The sequence below is a fragment of the Pteronotus mesoamericanus genome, unplaced genomic scaffold (assembly GCF_021234165.1).
Source record: "Pteronotus mesoamericanus isolate MK-2021 breed Mesoamerican mustached bat unplaced genomic scaffold, CSHL_Meso_final scaffold_36, whole genome shotgun sequence".
In the NCBI taxonomy this organism is placed as follows: Eukaryota; Metazoa; Chordata; class Mammalia; order Chiroptera; family Mormoopidae; genus Pteronotus; species Pteronotus mesoamericanus.
This window is the reverse complement of record NW_026555313.1, coordinates 22,016,330-22,028,987: the sequence shown is the minus strand read 5'-3', so window position 1 is coordinate 22,028,987 and position 12,658 is coordinate 22,016,330. Positions and strand designations below refer to the sequence as shown.

Below are 12,658 nucleotides of genomic sequence, written 5' to 3'. Positions count from 1 at the left end.
TCCCTTGCTCACTTTCTTCTCCTTCTGGTATCCCTATTATGCGGATATTACTATGTTTCATGTTGTCCCAAAGTTCCCTTAAACCATCCTCATTCTTTTTAAGTATTTTTTAAGTATTTTTTCTTTGTTTTGCTCTGTGTTTTTTCTACCTTGTCTTCCAAATTGCTGATTCAATCCTCTGCTTCATCTAGCCTGCTTTTAATCCATTCTAGTGTATTCTTCATTTCAGGTATTGCATTTTTCATTTCCAAATAATTCTTATTCATGGTTTCTATGTTCTTTTCATGCTGATGTAGTCCTCCCTAAGTTCCAAGTTCCTTGAGCATCCTTATAACTATTATTTTGAACTCTATGTTTGATAATTTGCTTGCCTCAATTTCAGTGAGCTCTTTTTCTCCTGGAGATTCCTCCTTCTCTTTCAATTGGGTTTTTCCTTTGCCTCCCCATTTTAGCTAACTCTTTGTTTGTTCCTATGTATTAAATAGATCTGGTTTGACTCCCTGTATTCATGGTTTAGCTTTATGTGGTAGGAGTCCCATTGGACTCAGTAGTGCAGTTTCCTTGATCCCCTAGTTGGATGCTCTAGAAATGCCCTTTGGGCAATTTATGTGGGCTCCCCTGTTGTATTTGGGTCTTGATTGTTGTTGGCCTCTTTATTGGTGGGTTCTCCCCTCCAGCCAGCTGACTGAGAGGCTCAACCCCCATCACATCTTGAACATTGTTGTACCAGTGCTGACAGAACAAAGCAAAACAAGACAGAAAACAAAACCCACATGAGGGAAAAAACCCACAACAGCAAAATCAACTATTAAAAAACAAAGAATAATAAAGCTGTAAAGAGAAATAGAATATTATAAGAAAAACATGAATACAGTAAAACCAAAGAAAAGAAAAATGATTATTGCAGGATAGAGGGAGGAAAAGCCATAAGAGTAAGGAATAGACACAAGGAATTGCCACAAATGAACAAAGAAAGGGGAACAATAAAATTAAAAATATAAGAAAAGGAAGGAAGAAGGCTAAATGGAGTAAGAAAAGGGAAGCATAAAATACAAGATTTGAAAGAAAAAAATAGAGGAAGTGAGAAAAAATTGAAAAGAAGGAAAAAGTAAAAAGCTATAGGAAAGAAAAAATAATGAAAAAAGACACAGTGGAATTCATCTCAGCAGAGTTAATGCTTGCCTGCTGGGCTCTCCCTCTGGATACAATTCTGATGCTGTCTGAAGTTGGTGCAAGCCAATGTCAGCTACTGTCCAGGTCTAGTCTCAGCAGCCTGTTTGAAGCTACAAGGGATCCACAGTTTGTTGCTGATTCCTCCAGGCCTCACTGCTTTGTAAGTCTGGCTTTTTATCATGAGTGGGTCAACTACCAACCAAGGGCACTGGAAGAACCACCTCCACCTGCCTCTGCCTGTGGTCCTGCCATTAGTCTTAGACTAGCCACTGACCTGTCTGTTTCTGAGAAGGCTTCTGGTGGAATCAGGAGAACAGGACCGCTGAATCTCTTGTGGGAGGTGCTGTTCAGGTTTCAGGGAAGATGGTGGGTATGCTCCCCTATCACCGTCACATGTCTGAGTCTTTCCCAGAATGTCCCTGAACTCTGAAGGACGAAGCCCCTAGTAGGATAGTGGATGAGGCCTCCAGAGTTCCAAGTTTGGTTCTTCCAGAGACCTGAAGGGCATTCCTAGGTTCTCTCATGAGGGGGAAGTGCCAGTCTGGTTCCCAGGAAAGTATGTAGAATGGCCATGCCCTAAAGCCAGTCTCTAACACCCCTGAGTCTGCCTATGTTGCTGTCTCCTCAGTGGGGGATAAGACATATATTGGGGGAAAGAATGAAGGGGGGAAAAAAAGGATGCAGAGTAGGGTGAGTTGGATTCCAGAGGATGGGGGTAGGAGGCTTTCAGGGGGCAGGACTAGCAGTTTCTCCAGAAGGTGAGGTAATTGTTTTTCCCCTGGGAGGGGATTGCTCTTCTCAAGAAAAGTAGCTGCTGCTGTATGGTGTTATATCCTAGCACTGAGAACCTAGCATCCATTCCCCCACACCTCTCCCCCAAGCCTCCCACTCCAGACTCTCCTCACATGACTCCAGATTATGCTGCCCTCCCTTCATCTGATCCCAGGGTGAGTGGCTGGGAACACAAAACCTGTGCGTTGGCCCCTTTTAGAACAAAACAGAGGGAATGGATGCTTTGTCTTCAGTGGGTCCTGTCTCCCTTCAGCAGGCCAAAATACCGGCAGCCTTTCACCGCTGGATGCTGCGTGAGTGGGTGATCCCAGCACTGGCACTCTGTGCTTGGAGGCCTGGTCAGAGGTCCAGGACTCACTCCTCTTCCAGGGAAGCTCCCACAGTTGTGTGGAAAACTCAGGCCACCACCTGTGAAAGCAGTGCCACCGCCTTTCATGTCCCTGCCCTTTCTACCAATCTTCAGATGATTTCTGCCCATCCTTGGTTCCGTATCTTCTCTTCAGGTAGTCTTTAGTTGTTTCAGGGGGATGTTTCCCTCTTTGTTTTTATTTTCAGTTTGGTTCTGGGAGGCAGTGCGACATAAATTCTCCTACTCTACTGCCATCTAACTGCTCCTATTTGCATCCTATTCTTTAAATGTTTCAAATATGCTGTTTTATTCTCTTCTGTCCGGAAAAGTTTCTGTTGGAAAGTCTTGTGGGGGTTCCCTTGTATGTAGCTTATCTTTTCTCTTGCTTTTTTCATCCTTACCAGAGGACATTTTAGTTGTTGTTGTTGATTTTTAGAGAGAGAGGAAGGGAGGGAAAAGAATCAATGCAAGAAAGAAGCATTGACTGGTTGCCTCCTGTACACACCTGGACTGAGGACCAAACCTGCAATCTAGGTATGTGTCCTAAAGGGAAATCAAACCCATAACCTTCAGGTTATGGGACGATGCTCCAAACAACTGAGCCACACCAGCCAGGGCTTTCTCTTGCTACTTTTAAAATTCTTTGACTTTTGACAATTTAATTATAATATGTGTTGGTGTAGACCTGTTCAGGTTCAGCCTATTTGGAATTTTTGGGGTCTCTTGAATCTGGGTATGTTTCGCTCCCCAGGTTTGGAAATTTTTCATCTATTATTGCTTTAAATACATTTTGTTGCTTTCTCTGTCTCCTCTCCTTCTGGAATTCTCATTGCAAATATTGGTGATTTTTATTGTATCCCATAAGTTCCATAGGCTTTCTTACTCCTTTTCATTCTTTTCTTTTTGCTCCTCTGACTGGATAATTTCAAATGTCCTATCTTACATGTCATTTATTTTGTTTTGTATGGTTGAGTCTGTTCTTGAAGCTCTCTTGAATTCTTCAGTTTGATTATTGTTTTCAGCTCTAGGATTTGTTTGGTTGGGAACTTTTGGTTTCTATTTCTTTTGTTCATGTGATGTTTTCCTAATTCCGTTTAGTTGTCTGTGCATTTTTGTAGTTCACTGAATTCTTTAAAAAGGTTATTCTGAATTCTTAGCCTAGCAGTTCATAGGTCTCCATTTCTTTAGGATTATTCATTAGAGATTAATTTCCTTTGAGGGTGTCATGTTTATGAGGGGTGTGTGTGAGAAAGAGATCCTTGATTACTTAGGTTGGTATATGTGCATTTGAATAAGTGTTCTCTTCTTACAGACTTCGCAGGTTTGCCTTAACAAAGACAGTTCTTCAAGTCAGCTTAGTTTGGGTTTCTGGATGTGTCTGCTCATAATGTCCCTGGGCAGGTGGTGTATGCTATTAGGGTCTTTTCTTGGTTAAGGGAACTGTCTGAGCCCTGAAGTTGATTATGAGTGTGTGTTCCTGCGTGCTGCTGGCTGAGAGCAGCTGAATAGCACTGCTGGCTTGGTTCCCTGCCCCAAGTGAGGCCATAGGATGAGCTCCATTGTTGCCTCAATTCTCTAGTCAGGCTTACTAGATGGTCAGGACTGCGTACTATATTCAGTAGTAGGCAGGGTTGTGAATTAGCTTCCCTGCTCTGACGGGGCAGCAGGACAGTACCCAGGGACCACATGACTCATTGTTTGGGGACCCAAATTAGGTAACAGTGTGCATGGAATATCCTGGTCAGGTGAGGCCACCAGTTTCACTCTGAAGACAGGGAAAGACACAGGCTGTGCTCTCTGTTCAAATGCCACTGTAAGCAGGGCTGGTCAGGTGGGCTGAATGCTGCATTCTGTGATAAGTGGGGCTACAAATAAGTTTGCCTGCTTTTGTACAGCAGCAGGAGCCGCTCCAAGGCCTCCTAGGCTCTTGGTGGTCTTGATTCAAGCTGACTCATGCCCCAAGTTCCTTAGCCAAATGGGGCCACTGGCTGTACTATGGAAGCAGTTAGCTCTGCCCATCCACTTCTTGGAGCAAGTGTTGCTGGGCTATATAGCTTCTAGGTGTTCTCACCACCCTTCCTGTCAGATAGGGCCCAAAGCTACATCCCACAGCTGGTAGGGCTATGACTCAGGTCTTCCACCTAGGCATGGGCAGACCACGCTCCAAGGCCAGCAAAACCCTTTCTCTGAGGATCCAAATCAGGCAAACCAAGTTCTCTGAGCAGACTGCACCACCAACTTGGTTCTGCAGATGAGCAAAGCCACAGGTTGGGACTACTACTTGGGTTCTGCAGGTGGGAACTTGGTCTGCCATGATTTGAGTGTTTGTTGTTGCAAGACCCTACCCCGCTTCTCCATCACAATCAGATTCCCAGTAGTTTAGTCCCACATTCACCTGCAATCCCTGTTGGACAAAACCAGAGTAGGGGCTCCCATGACACAATCCACAATTTTGGAGAGCTGGATGTCACCCCTGGGCTCCCTTTTCCCTTTGGAGAAACCATAAGCTTGGGGGAGACTTCTTGGTGTGGTGCCGCACGGGCTGGGGGCGGTACACTGCAGGCAACATGCAGCCATTCTTAGCCTCCTAATGCAGTCTCTCTAGGTCTGTGGTGAGCAGAGGTGGAGCACTTCTGCCTCAGCCCCACATTCTAGGAGTCTCCCAGTGGTGTCCTGCCTATGAGTAGTTAGTTGTTAGTTGTTTCTCTTGTGAGGGGAAACAAAGTCAAGAACAACCTATCTTGTCATCTTGGTGATGTCACTTCCCTTACTGTGTTGAACACTGTTTCTGAGGACTTTATAGGGATTAAGATCTTTAATCCTCACAACCATTTTATGTTACTGCTCTTAATCCCATTCTACAAATGTGAGAATAGAGGCAGAGAGAGAATAAAGCAGGAACCCTTGTTTGTCCCATGCCCGCTATGCTTTTAACTCAGAGAGCGAGACTCACAAACTGTCCCACTGCTTCCTACCTCCCATGAGCAGGTGTCTTTCTCCACAATGGCAGTGTTGCATTGCTCTTCACTGGGCCCTCAGGGTAACATGCCTGCTGGAGATGACGAATTCAATGGAAGTGCAGGAGTGGTAGACAGAAGATGCAAGAGGAAAGGAGGCACAAGGGGGATGGTTTCCAACTCATTAGGATACTTACTGATAACTACCTTCGCTTGCCCATCTCCACTAACAAAGCTGGCGGCGGGACTGGCCACTCCCCCCAACCCTGGCCGAGCCCTGCCGTAGGCCACTAGCAGCAGTCCAGCCTTCCTCTGGATGAGGGCAGCTCCCCACCCACGGCTGGTCCTCAAAGCCACAGAAGCTGAGCAGTCACCCTGCTTCATCCCTGGGGCATGGATTCAGGCTTTGCACTGGTTCCAGGCACAGGACCAGAAAGGACTTGTTCAGGTCACAGAGCTCGTAGGTGTCAGAGCCAGGCGTCCTAAAGCCAAGATTATTTCACTCCTCCCCATACTGCCATTTTGTGTGGAAGTCGCCATGGCAGTTGAGGGGGTGTGGTGGGGCTATTATCATTCCCAACGTTGCTCCCCTAATAGTCAGTGAATGTCTCACAAAAGAGCTTTGGGAAATAGTCTATTCCTGTATTAGGAATGACTCTTAACCCTACCTGAAAAGGGTAAGAACATCAAAACAGTGCACATTTTTTCCTTGTATTTTGCATAAATCTCCAGAAGGAACTGGTGTATTTGTTACCTTCAAGAAGGAAACCCGATGGCCAATGATGGAGTGACTTTTGTACCCTCTGAACATTTAGCATGTGAACATATTGCCTATTCAAAATAAACATCGTTTAAAAAATATCCTTGAAAACTCAGGCTGGGGGTTTCAGAACCAGTTTCTCGGTTCTGGCCCCACCTCTGCCACACAGTGACTAACCCTAGACAACTCACTTAATCTCCCCAGGCCATTTCCTCCCCTGTAAAATATGAGTGTGCTGAACCAGCCATCTGCAAGGCTCCTTTCAGCTCCAAATGTCTACGACTCTAGACTCCCCAGGCAGATGAGGGGAGGGATGGGACAATTTTGGAGGTTTGAAAAAGTCCTTTTGTAAATACTGGCCTGGGGGGGGAGTTGCTTACTCAGCCAGAAGCCACCCCCTTCCTGAGGCCAAGGTCTTTAGAGCAAGCTGGCCAGGACTGTTCTGCAAGCCAGGAGGAAGACAGGAGATGCTGGCACAGGGGAGTGTGGTCAACAGAACTTGGCTTTCAGAGATATATGAACCTGGGTTCAAATCCTGGGTGACCTTGAACTATAGTCATTTAACCTCTGAGCCTAGATTTCCTCATCTATAAAATATCAACTTCACAGGTTTAAAGGATTACAAGAGATTACATATTAAAATAAAAGCACTTGGCATAAAGAAGATATCCAACAAATGTTTGCCAGCTTCCTTCTTCCCTCCCTTCATCAAAGTGGGTAGGACACCTGGGTTAGTTTATATGCCTTAATTGGTTTTCTTATGCAAATCCATGAAACATGGACATCTCCAGCTGGTTGTCCTCCTATCTCTGTTACTGCAGACCCAAGACTGCACTGTACGTAGGCTGTTCACGCCACTGGAGTTGGAAAAACACCCACCTAACTTAGCCTGCTTCAGACTTCATGTCTGTATGGGAAAAACTGTGCCCTTTGGGAAATGGCACAGTGGGTCTCCATCTAGTAGGCAGTGGAGTAGGGAGGTGGGTGAAGGGAGAGATGGGGGTCAGCACTTCCCAAGGCTGGAAGCGGGGAGCAGGGCTTCAGGGCACAGGAGTAGGTGTGAGGAATCTACTTTTAGGGAACTCAGATACTTTCTCCAAGACCCCAGGCACTGAACCTTGATTTTCTCATTCATAGAAACAAAGATGAAAATCTCTGCATCACAGGTTTTCTGTAATGATTAGATCAGCTACCTAGGAAATATTCTGTGAATACTGTTTTCCTTCCTCTATTCTTAAAAGGAAGGAAATAAAGGCCTTCAGAGAGGAGATACATTCACACAACTACCTTGTAGATCATGGATCTGCAGAGATTTAATTGATGTACAAAACATAGTATTGTTACCCAAGATGGTTGTGACACATATGCTAGTCCCAAAGAACACAGAATCAACCAAATAACAAAATGGACTTTTTTCTGTGTGGTAGACTAATGACAAAAGCCTATGGGATTAGGTTGGGGGTGGGGGCGGGGGTAAAAAGCCAAGGATCTTAGTTTCTTATTCCATGGCACAAAGAAATTAGTAGTGGGATGGTAGAGAGTTTGTTTCTAGGCATTGGAGAGGCAAGGGCAACCCCACAGCTTCCAAGAAAAATGGGGACATTTAATTAAAAAATAAGATGGACGTCAGAGAATACCCTCTGTAGTCCCAGAGAGCCAGCTGATGAGAAGTGAGGCTCCAGGAAGCTGTGCCAAAATGACACAAGACCCCTCACTACCAAGGCCAGGAACTGACCCAGCCCTTTACCTCCTTCAGAATGAGTCTCCAAGCTCTGAAAATGGGCAGCAGGGGACGGGCACAGGTAGAATAGATAGATGGAAACAATCTGTGAATATACCCAAGGAGGGGAGAAGCGAGATGAGGACCAGACGCCAACCCAGACTTTTCCTATGGCTTGTTGTCTTCCTGAAAGTTGTGTGCTTGAGATCTGAGAAGCTAGCTGGAAGAGCTCTGGGCAGGAGGCCCAGAGAAAGGAAAGGGGGTGGTACTGAGGACAGCCCCTGAAGACAGCATAGTGCCAGCAGAGGGACGACAGGTGACAAAACTCTGGTTGCCTCCAGCAACCTCTGGCAGGGCTCTGGGCCCAATCCTGAGATAGTTAAAAGGAGAAACAGAAGGATCAAGAAAGAAGACATTTTAAAAAAGAAGAAAGGAAGGAAAGGCAGGAGGGAAGGAGGAAAAAGAAAGGAAAAGGGAAGAAAAGGAAAAAGAAAAGGAAGGCCTGCTCTCTATGAGGCTGAGGTATTGGAGAGACAGAGGCTGGTCGCAGGGAACAGACATGCTGGGGGCTTTGTTCTGGTGAAGAAAGGACCGCACACGTAACTGAGAAATGCCCTGTGGGTACAAGGGATCAACTTGGCTCCAAAGGGAGTCCCTAGGCCTTTGACATCAACTCCTCTAATACCCCCTTCCTGAAGGTACCCATGTCCCAAGTGCCCCACACCAGTGTTGCCATGTCCATGCAGGAGAGCTCAGAGAAGTCCATGTATTTTGGCCTGAGACCCATCACATGATCACTGCATGGCTCACTGTTTCCAGTTGTACCCTCCTTTCCCCCAGCCCACTTCCCCCAACTGTAGTTCCTCCAAGTTTTGAGCGGGGCAAGCAGCAAAGAGGGGACAGGAGAGTGCTTTATCAGCGGAAATAAAGTGCAGGGCCTCCTCAGGCACTTGGTCTGGGTGCAGAAGGCGCCAGGTGTCCCAAACGCCTGGGCCTCAGGAGCGATAGATCTTCAGTCTGTTGTTCTGATCCAGGCCCAGCTGCTGGAGGCCCAGAGTGGCTGTGGGTTTGTGCACCGAGAAAAGATGTCTGGCCACAGGGTTAAGGAAAACTCTAGAGTCAGCTGGGCACCAAGGAAGGGCCATGGAAGGAAGAAGGGTTAGAAGCTAAACAGGATCCTCATTGGACCCCCAGGGTACAAACACAAGCCATGCAGCCCAGCTCAGCCCTCCCAGGAGCTACAGCAGGAGGTGACCAGGGTTTGAGAACTGGCTAAAAGGATACAACTTGGGATCACTCTTGTAACGTTCTAGCCACTTCAGGTTAGCCTCAATCATGCCCTGAAAGTTGGTGCTGCCCACGTGGGAGATGTGCAACTGAGGCTGGGGCAGGAGGCGGAGCTGCTCACTAGGAAGGGGAAGGGGGTGGGCAGAGGGAGGGAGGTCGTGATACAGCCAACCACAGGCTATCAGTCTGCCCCTCCCTCTTCCTCTCGGCGTACCAGCTGCAGACTTTTCGGGGTCTCTTAAGCAATTCAAAATTTCGTCTACTGGCAGGATGCCCTTGTGAATGTTCCCACCCCCTCCTGGGTGAATACTCCTGATATCAAGGCTCCAGGCTCCCACATCCATGGTTTCTGGACCAATCTCATCAGCAAAAGTTCTCCCCAATGTCAACTCAAATGCCTTCCCAGCATCAGCTCCCAAATTGGTTAAAAGGGTAAGTGTGGGGGGTCAGGGTACTTATGGTCGAGAGCGCTGAGGGGGCGGGGGGCGCGGCAGGATCCATTTTGCAAGGAATAAGATGAATGAGAAATAACAGGCTTAAATAATTGCCCATCTGTCTCCCTCGCAGGGCGCCCCTCTCACTCCAGATGCTGCTCAGTAGGACTGGGGGAAGAAGGGAGCTGTTGGAGGCAAAGACCTGGATGACAAAGACAAAGGCCACACTCCAGCGCTGAAGGCGCCAGTGGGAGGGCAGTGTGCAGGGTCAGGCCAGGGGTTGGGTTCTCCCCACAGGTGCCACAGGGCACTTCCTCCTGGAGCTGGGCCAGGTACGTCCAGCCACACCCGCACTGGGACTTTCCTCTGGTTGTGTATGGAGGAGCACCTAAGACCCAGGCAGCTTTGGTGGGCTGGGGGCCTGCCTGACCTGTCTTGGCATGACCATGAGTTCTGCTCCCCTCCGAGGTCCTACCAGCTCAGGGAGATGCAGTAAGCAGCTGAGCTGTGTGGTTCCCCACTGAGCCTACCTGGAGTCTTACCTGGCAGACACGTACCCCAGCCTGTTCTCCAAGGGGGCAGGACCACTGCTGAGGATTGGGACCCCAGCTGGAAAGTGGGAAGAAATCATTCACATAGGACAGTGGGTCAGCTGAGCCAGTGCTGGGCCCAAGCAGGCCACCTCCCTGCTCCCCAGCACCTCTGCCTCCCCAACACTGAAAAGGCAGTGCCCCCATAACATAACAGAAGCAGGGAAACTTTCAGTAGTTGGAAGTGAGAGAAAGGTGATGGACGGGAATTACTCTATTTTATTTCTAAAACTTAATCTACTTTTCTGTTTGGGTTGGAATGTGGAGTTGTAACTTTTTCTCCTCAAGCAACTCTTTTTTATGGCTTTTCACATTCCTTGACCGTCCAGTGGCACCAGGGGAAGCCAGCCTTCCCAGATATAGGAAGCAGCCAAGGGTGACAAACAGAATCCTGAAGTCACAGAGACTTGCAGTCAAAACCCAGTCTGTTGCTCCCTTACTGGGCATCCAGGAGCATATTATTTAACCACCCTACGTCTCAGTTTTCTCATCTGTAATGTGGGGATAAATAATAACTACCTTAGAGGGTTATTATAAGGCCTAAATCAAAAACTTTATATAAAATGCCTGGCCTACAATATAATGCACACCATGGCAGCTACTGCAATGATAATGACGATAAACTTTTAGGTTCAGCTGAGCTCTGGAGTCACAAAGAGCCCAACCAGCCAAGTTCCAGATACACCATCGTGGCCCACAGAGCCTGCAGCTGCAGGGCAGCCGGAACAGCCTCCTCCCCGGGGACCCACAGTCAATGGATCAGCGAACCAAAGCTGGGGGTGGGGGAGGACGAGGAGTGGGAGAAAGAAGGGAGAAAATGGAAGAGGAGGAGGAAGGCGGGAAGGCTCAGTCCAGAATCATACAGTGGCCCAGAAGGAAGCTTACTTGGAAAATATTTGCGCCACTTCTCTACCAGGAAGTCATCCACTGTTTGAGTCACTGAGGAGGAGAGCCTAGGGCCCAGGCCTGGGGACCAGGCCCACTGGGTGGACATGGCTGTGGTGGGGGAGGAGGCTGAGACCCGGCCCAGGGAGGTGTGGGTGGAAATGAGAGCACTCCTGCAGGATGGGGGCGGGATCTGGGCTGGGGTGGAGGTGAGGAGTGGGGGTGGCGGCTGAGTGTTGAGGACACCCAGCATGCAGAGGACATCATTTAGCTGGCTGCTAATCCGCTTCAGGGAGCTGTCCAAGTAGTGGATCTTGTTGAGTAAGGTGGGGCTTGCAGTCGGGCTGACTGAAAGGGAAGAGGCAGGAGGACCCAGGTTTCAGGCACAGGGGTTCCCCAGGCCCTGTTGGCACTGTGGCGCCCTACTTGCCCGCCCCTCCCTGTTCCTCCAGGCAACAGCCCCTCGCCTTGATTGGGAGACTGGGGGATGGCAGGGCTTCTGTGTCCCAGACAGGGCAGATGGGAAGCTGGCCCCAAGAAACAGGTTCTCCAGGGCACAGTCCTGGGGGGAGGGGTGGGGGAGGGCCCTCTCCACTTCACAGGCCAGAGTGGCAGAGGGAGAACAGCCTCCCAGAAGGTAGCACTCGGAGGGAGTGGTAAACAGGGACACCCCTCACTGTCGAGTACTCTGCACATCCAGAAGGCTCCCCCAGACCCTTTGGGCCCTGGGGACTAGCAAATCCAGACTAGTTTACTCCTCCCCAAGCATTTACTGAGAACCTGCTCCAAACACCAACTCCCAGAGGCTAACCCACACAGAGCTGGGGAAAGGGACTGCGCCCCTGTTCCCCAAGTTCCTCCCTCTCCATGGAAACTATGGTCCTCCCCTCCCTCTCATCCCTACTACCACCACTCACTGTGAGGCAAGGGGCCAGATTCTGAACTTTCACTGCTGGTGTTTTCAGAGCTGCTGAGGTCGAAGGTCACCACTTTCTTGGTGGGGGCTCCTCTCAGTGTGTCCTCATCTGCAGCCTATGGGGAACAGCAGCAGTTATGACTGGTATTCTCCCTGAGCTCTCTGTCCATTGCCCTGGCAATGTCAGGGACTGAGTACTAGTGTGCGGGTTCTCTGGGACCCAGAGTTCTGTGAGAGGCACACCACACAGGCTGCCTTGCAGGGGGTAGGCGGGAGGCTAAGCTAACAGAGCTGAACCATTGGGGACACAGGCAGTAGGGCCACCAGGACCAGAGAAACATCCACCCTTTCCCCCAATAACCTCCCTGCAATGTCTCTCCATCTAAGCTTCCCTCCCACCACATCCATGCATCAGGCATCCAGGGGAAAGTCTACAAGGCACAGGGAAGATCAGGAAATCTCCTAGGTGCACATATTCCCAACACCCCAGGAACACCTGTCCTTGGGTGCCACGGCAGGGGAAGGGGGAAGGGCTAACTCCTCTCTCAAGAAACTTCAGCAAGAGAACATTTAAGAAAGAGCCAACCCCTTGTCCTTAGACTATTCCAAAAAAAATCCAAGAAGAGGGAAGACTCCCAAACTCTTTTCATGAGGCCAGCATCATCCTAATCCCAAAACCAGATAAAAGACACAACGAAGAAAACTTCAGGCCAATGTCTCTGATGAACATAGACACTAAAATCCTCAACAAAATATTGGCAAACCGCATCCAGCAATACATTAAAAAGATCATCC

The 12,658-nt window shown here is 48.7% G+C and overlaps 1 protein-coding gene across 1 annotated transcript in view; it reads right to left on the bottom strand.

Moving 5' to 3' along the window:
* Window positions 1-8,746: 8,746 nt before the first annotated feature.
* Window positions 8,747-12,658, bottom strand: part of CEP164 (centrosomal protein 164) — a 73,492-nt gene continuing 69,580 nt past the window's right edge. Inside the window, exons 30-34 of the mRNA XM_054592321.1 lie at window positions 11,865-11,979; window positions 10,948-11,295; window positions 10,015-10,081; window positions 9,036-9,158; window positions 8,747-8,840 (exon numbers count right to left, since the gene is read on the bottom strand). Coding sequence (XP_054448296.1) covers window positions 8,747-8,840; window positions 9,036-9,158; window positions 10,015-10,081; window positions 10,948-11,295; window positions 11,865-11,979 — 747 coding nt within the window. The remainder of the gene's footprint in view (window positions 8,841-9,035; window positions 9,159-10,014; window positions 10,082-10,947; window positions 11,296-11,864; window positions 11,980-12,658) is intronic.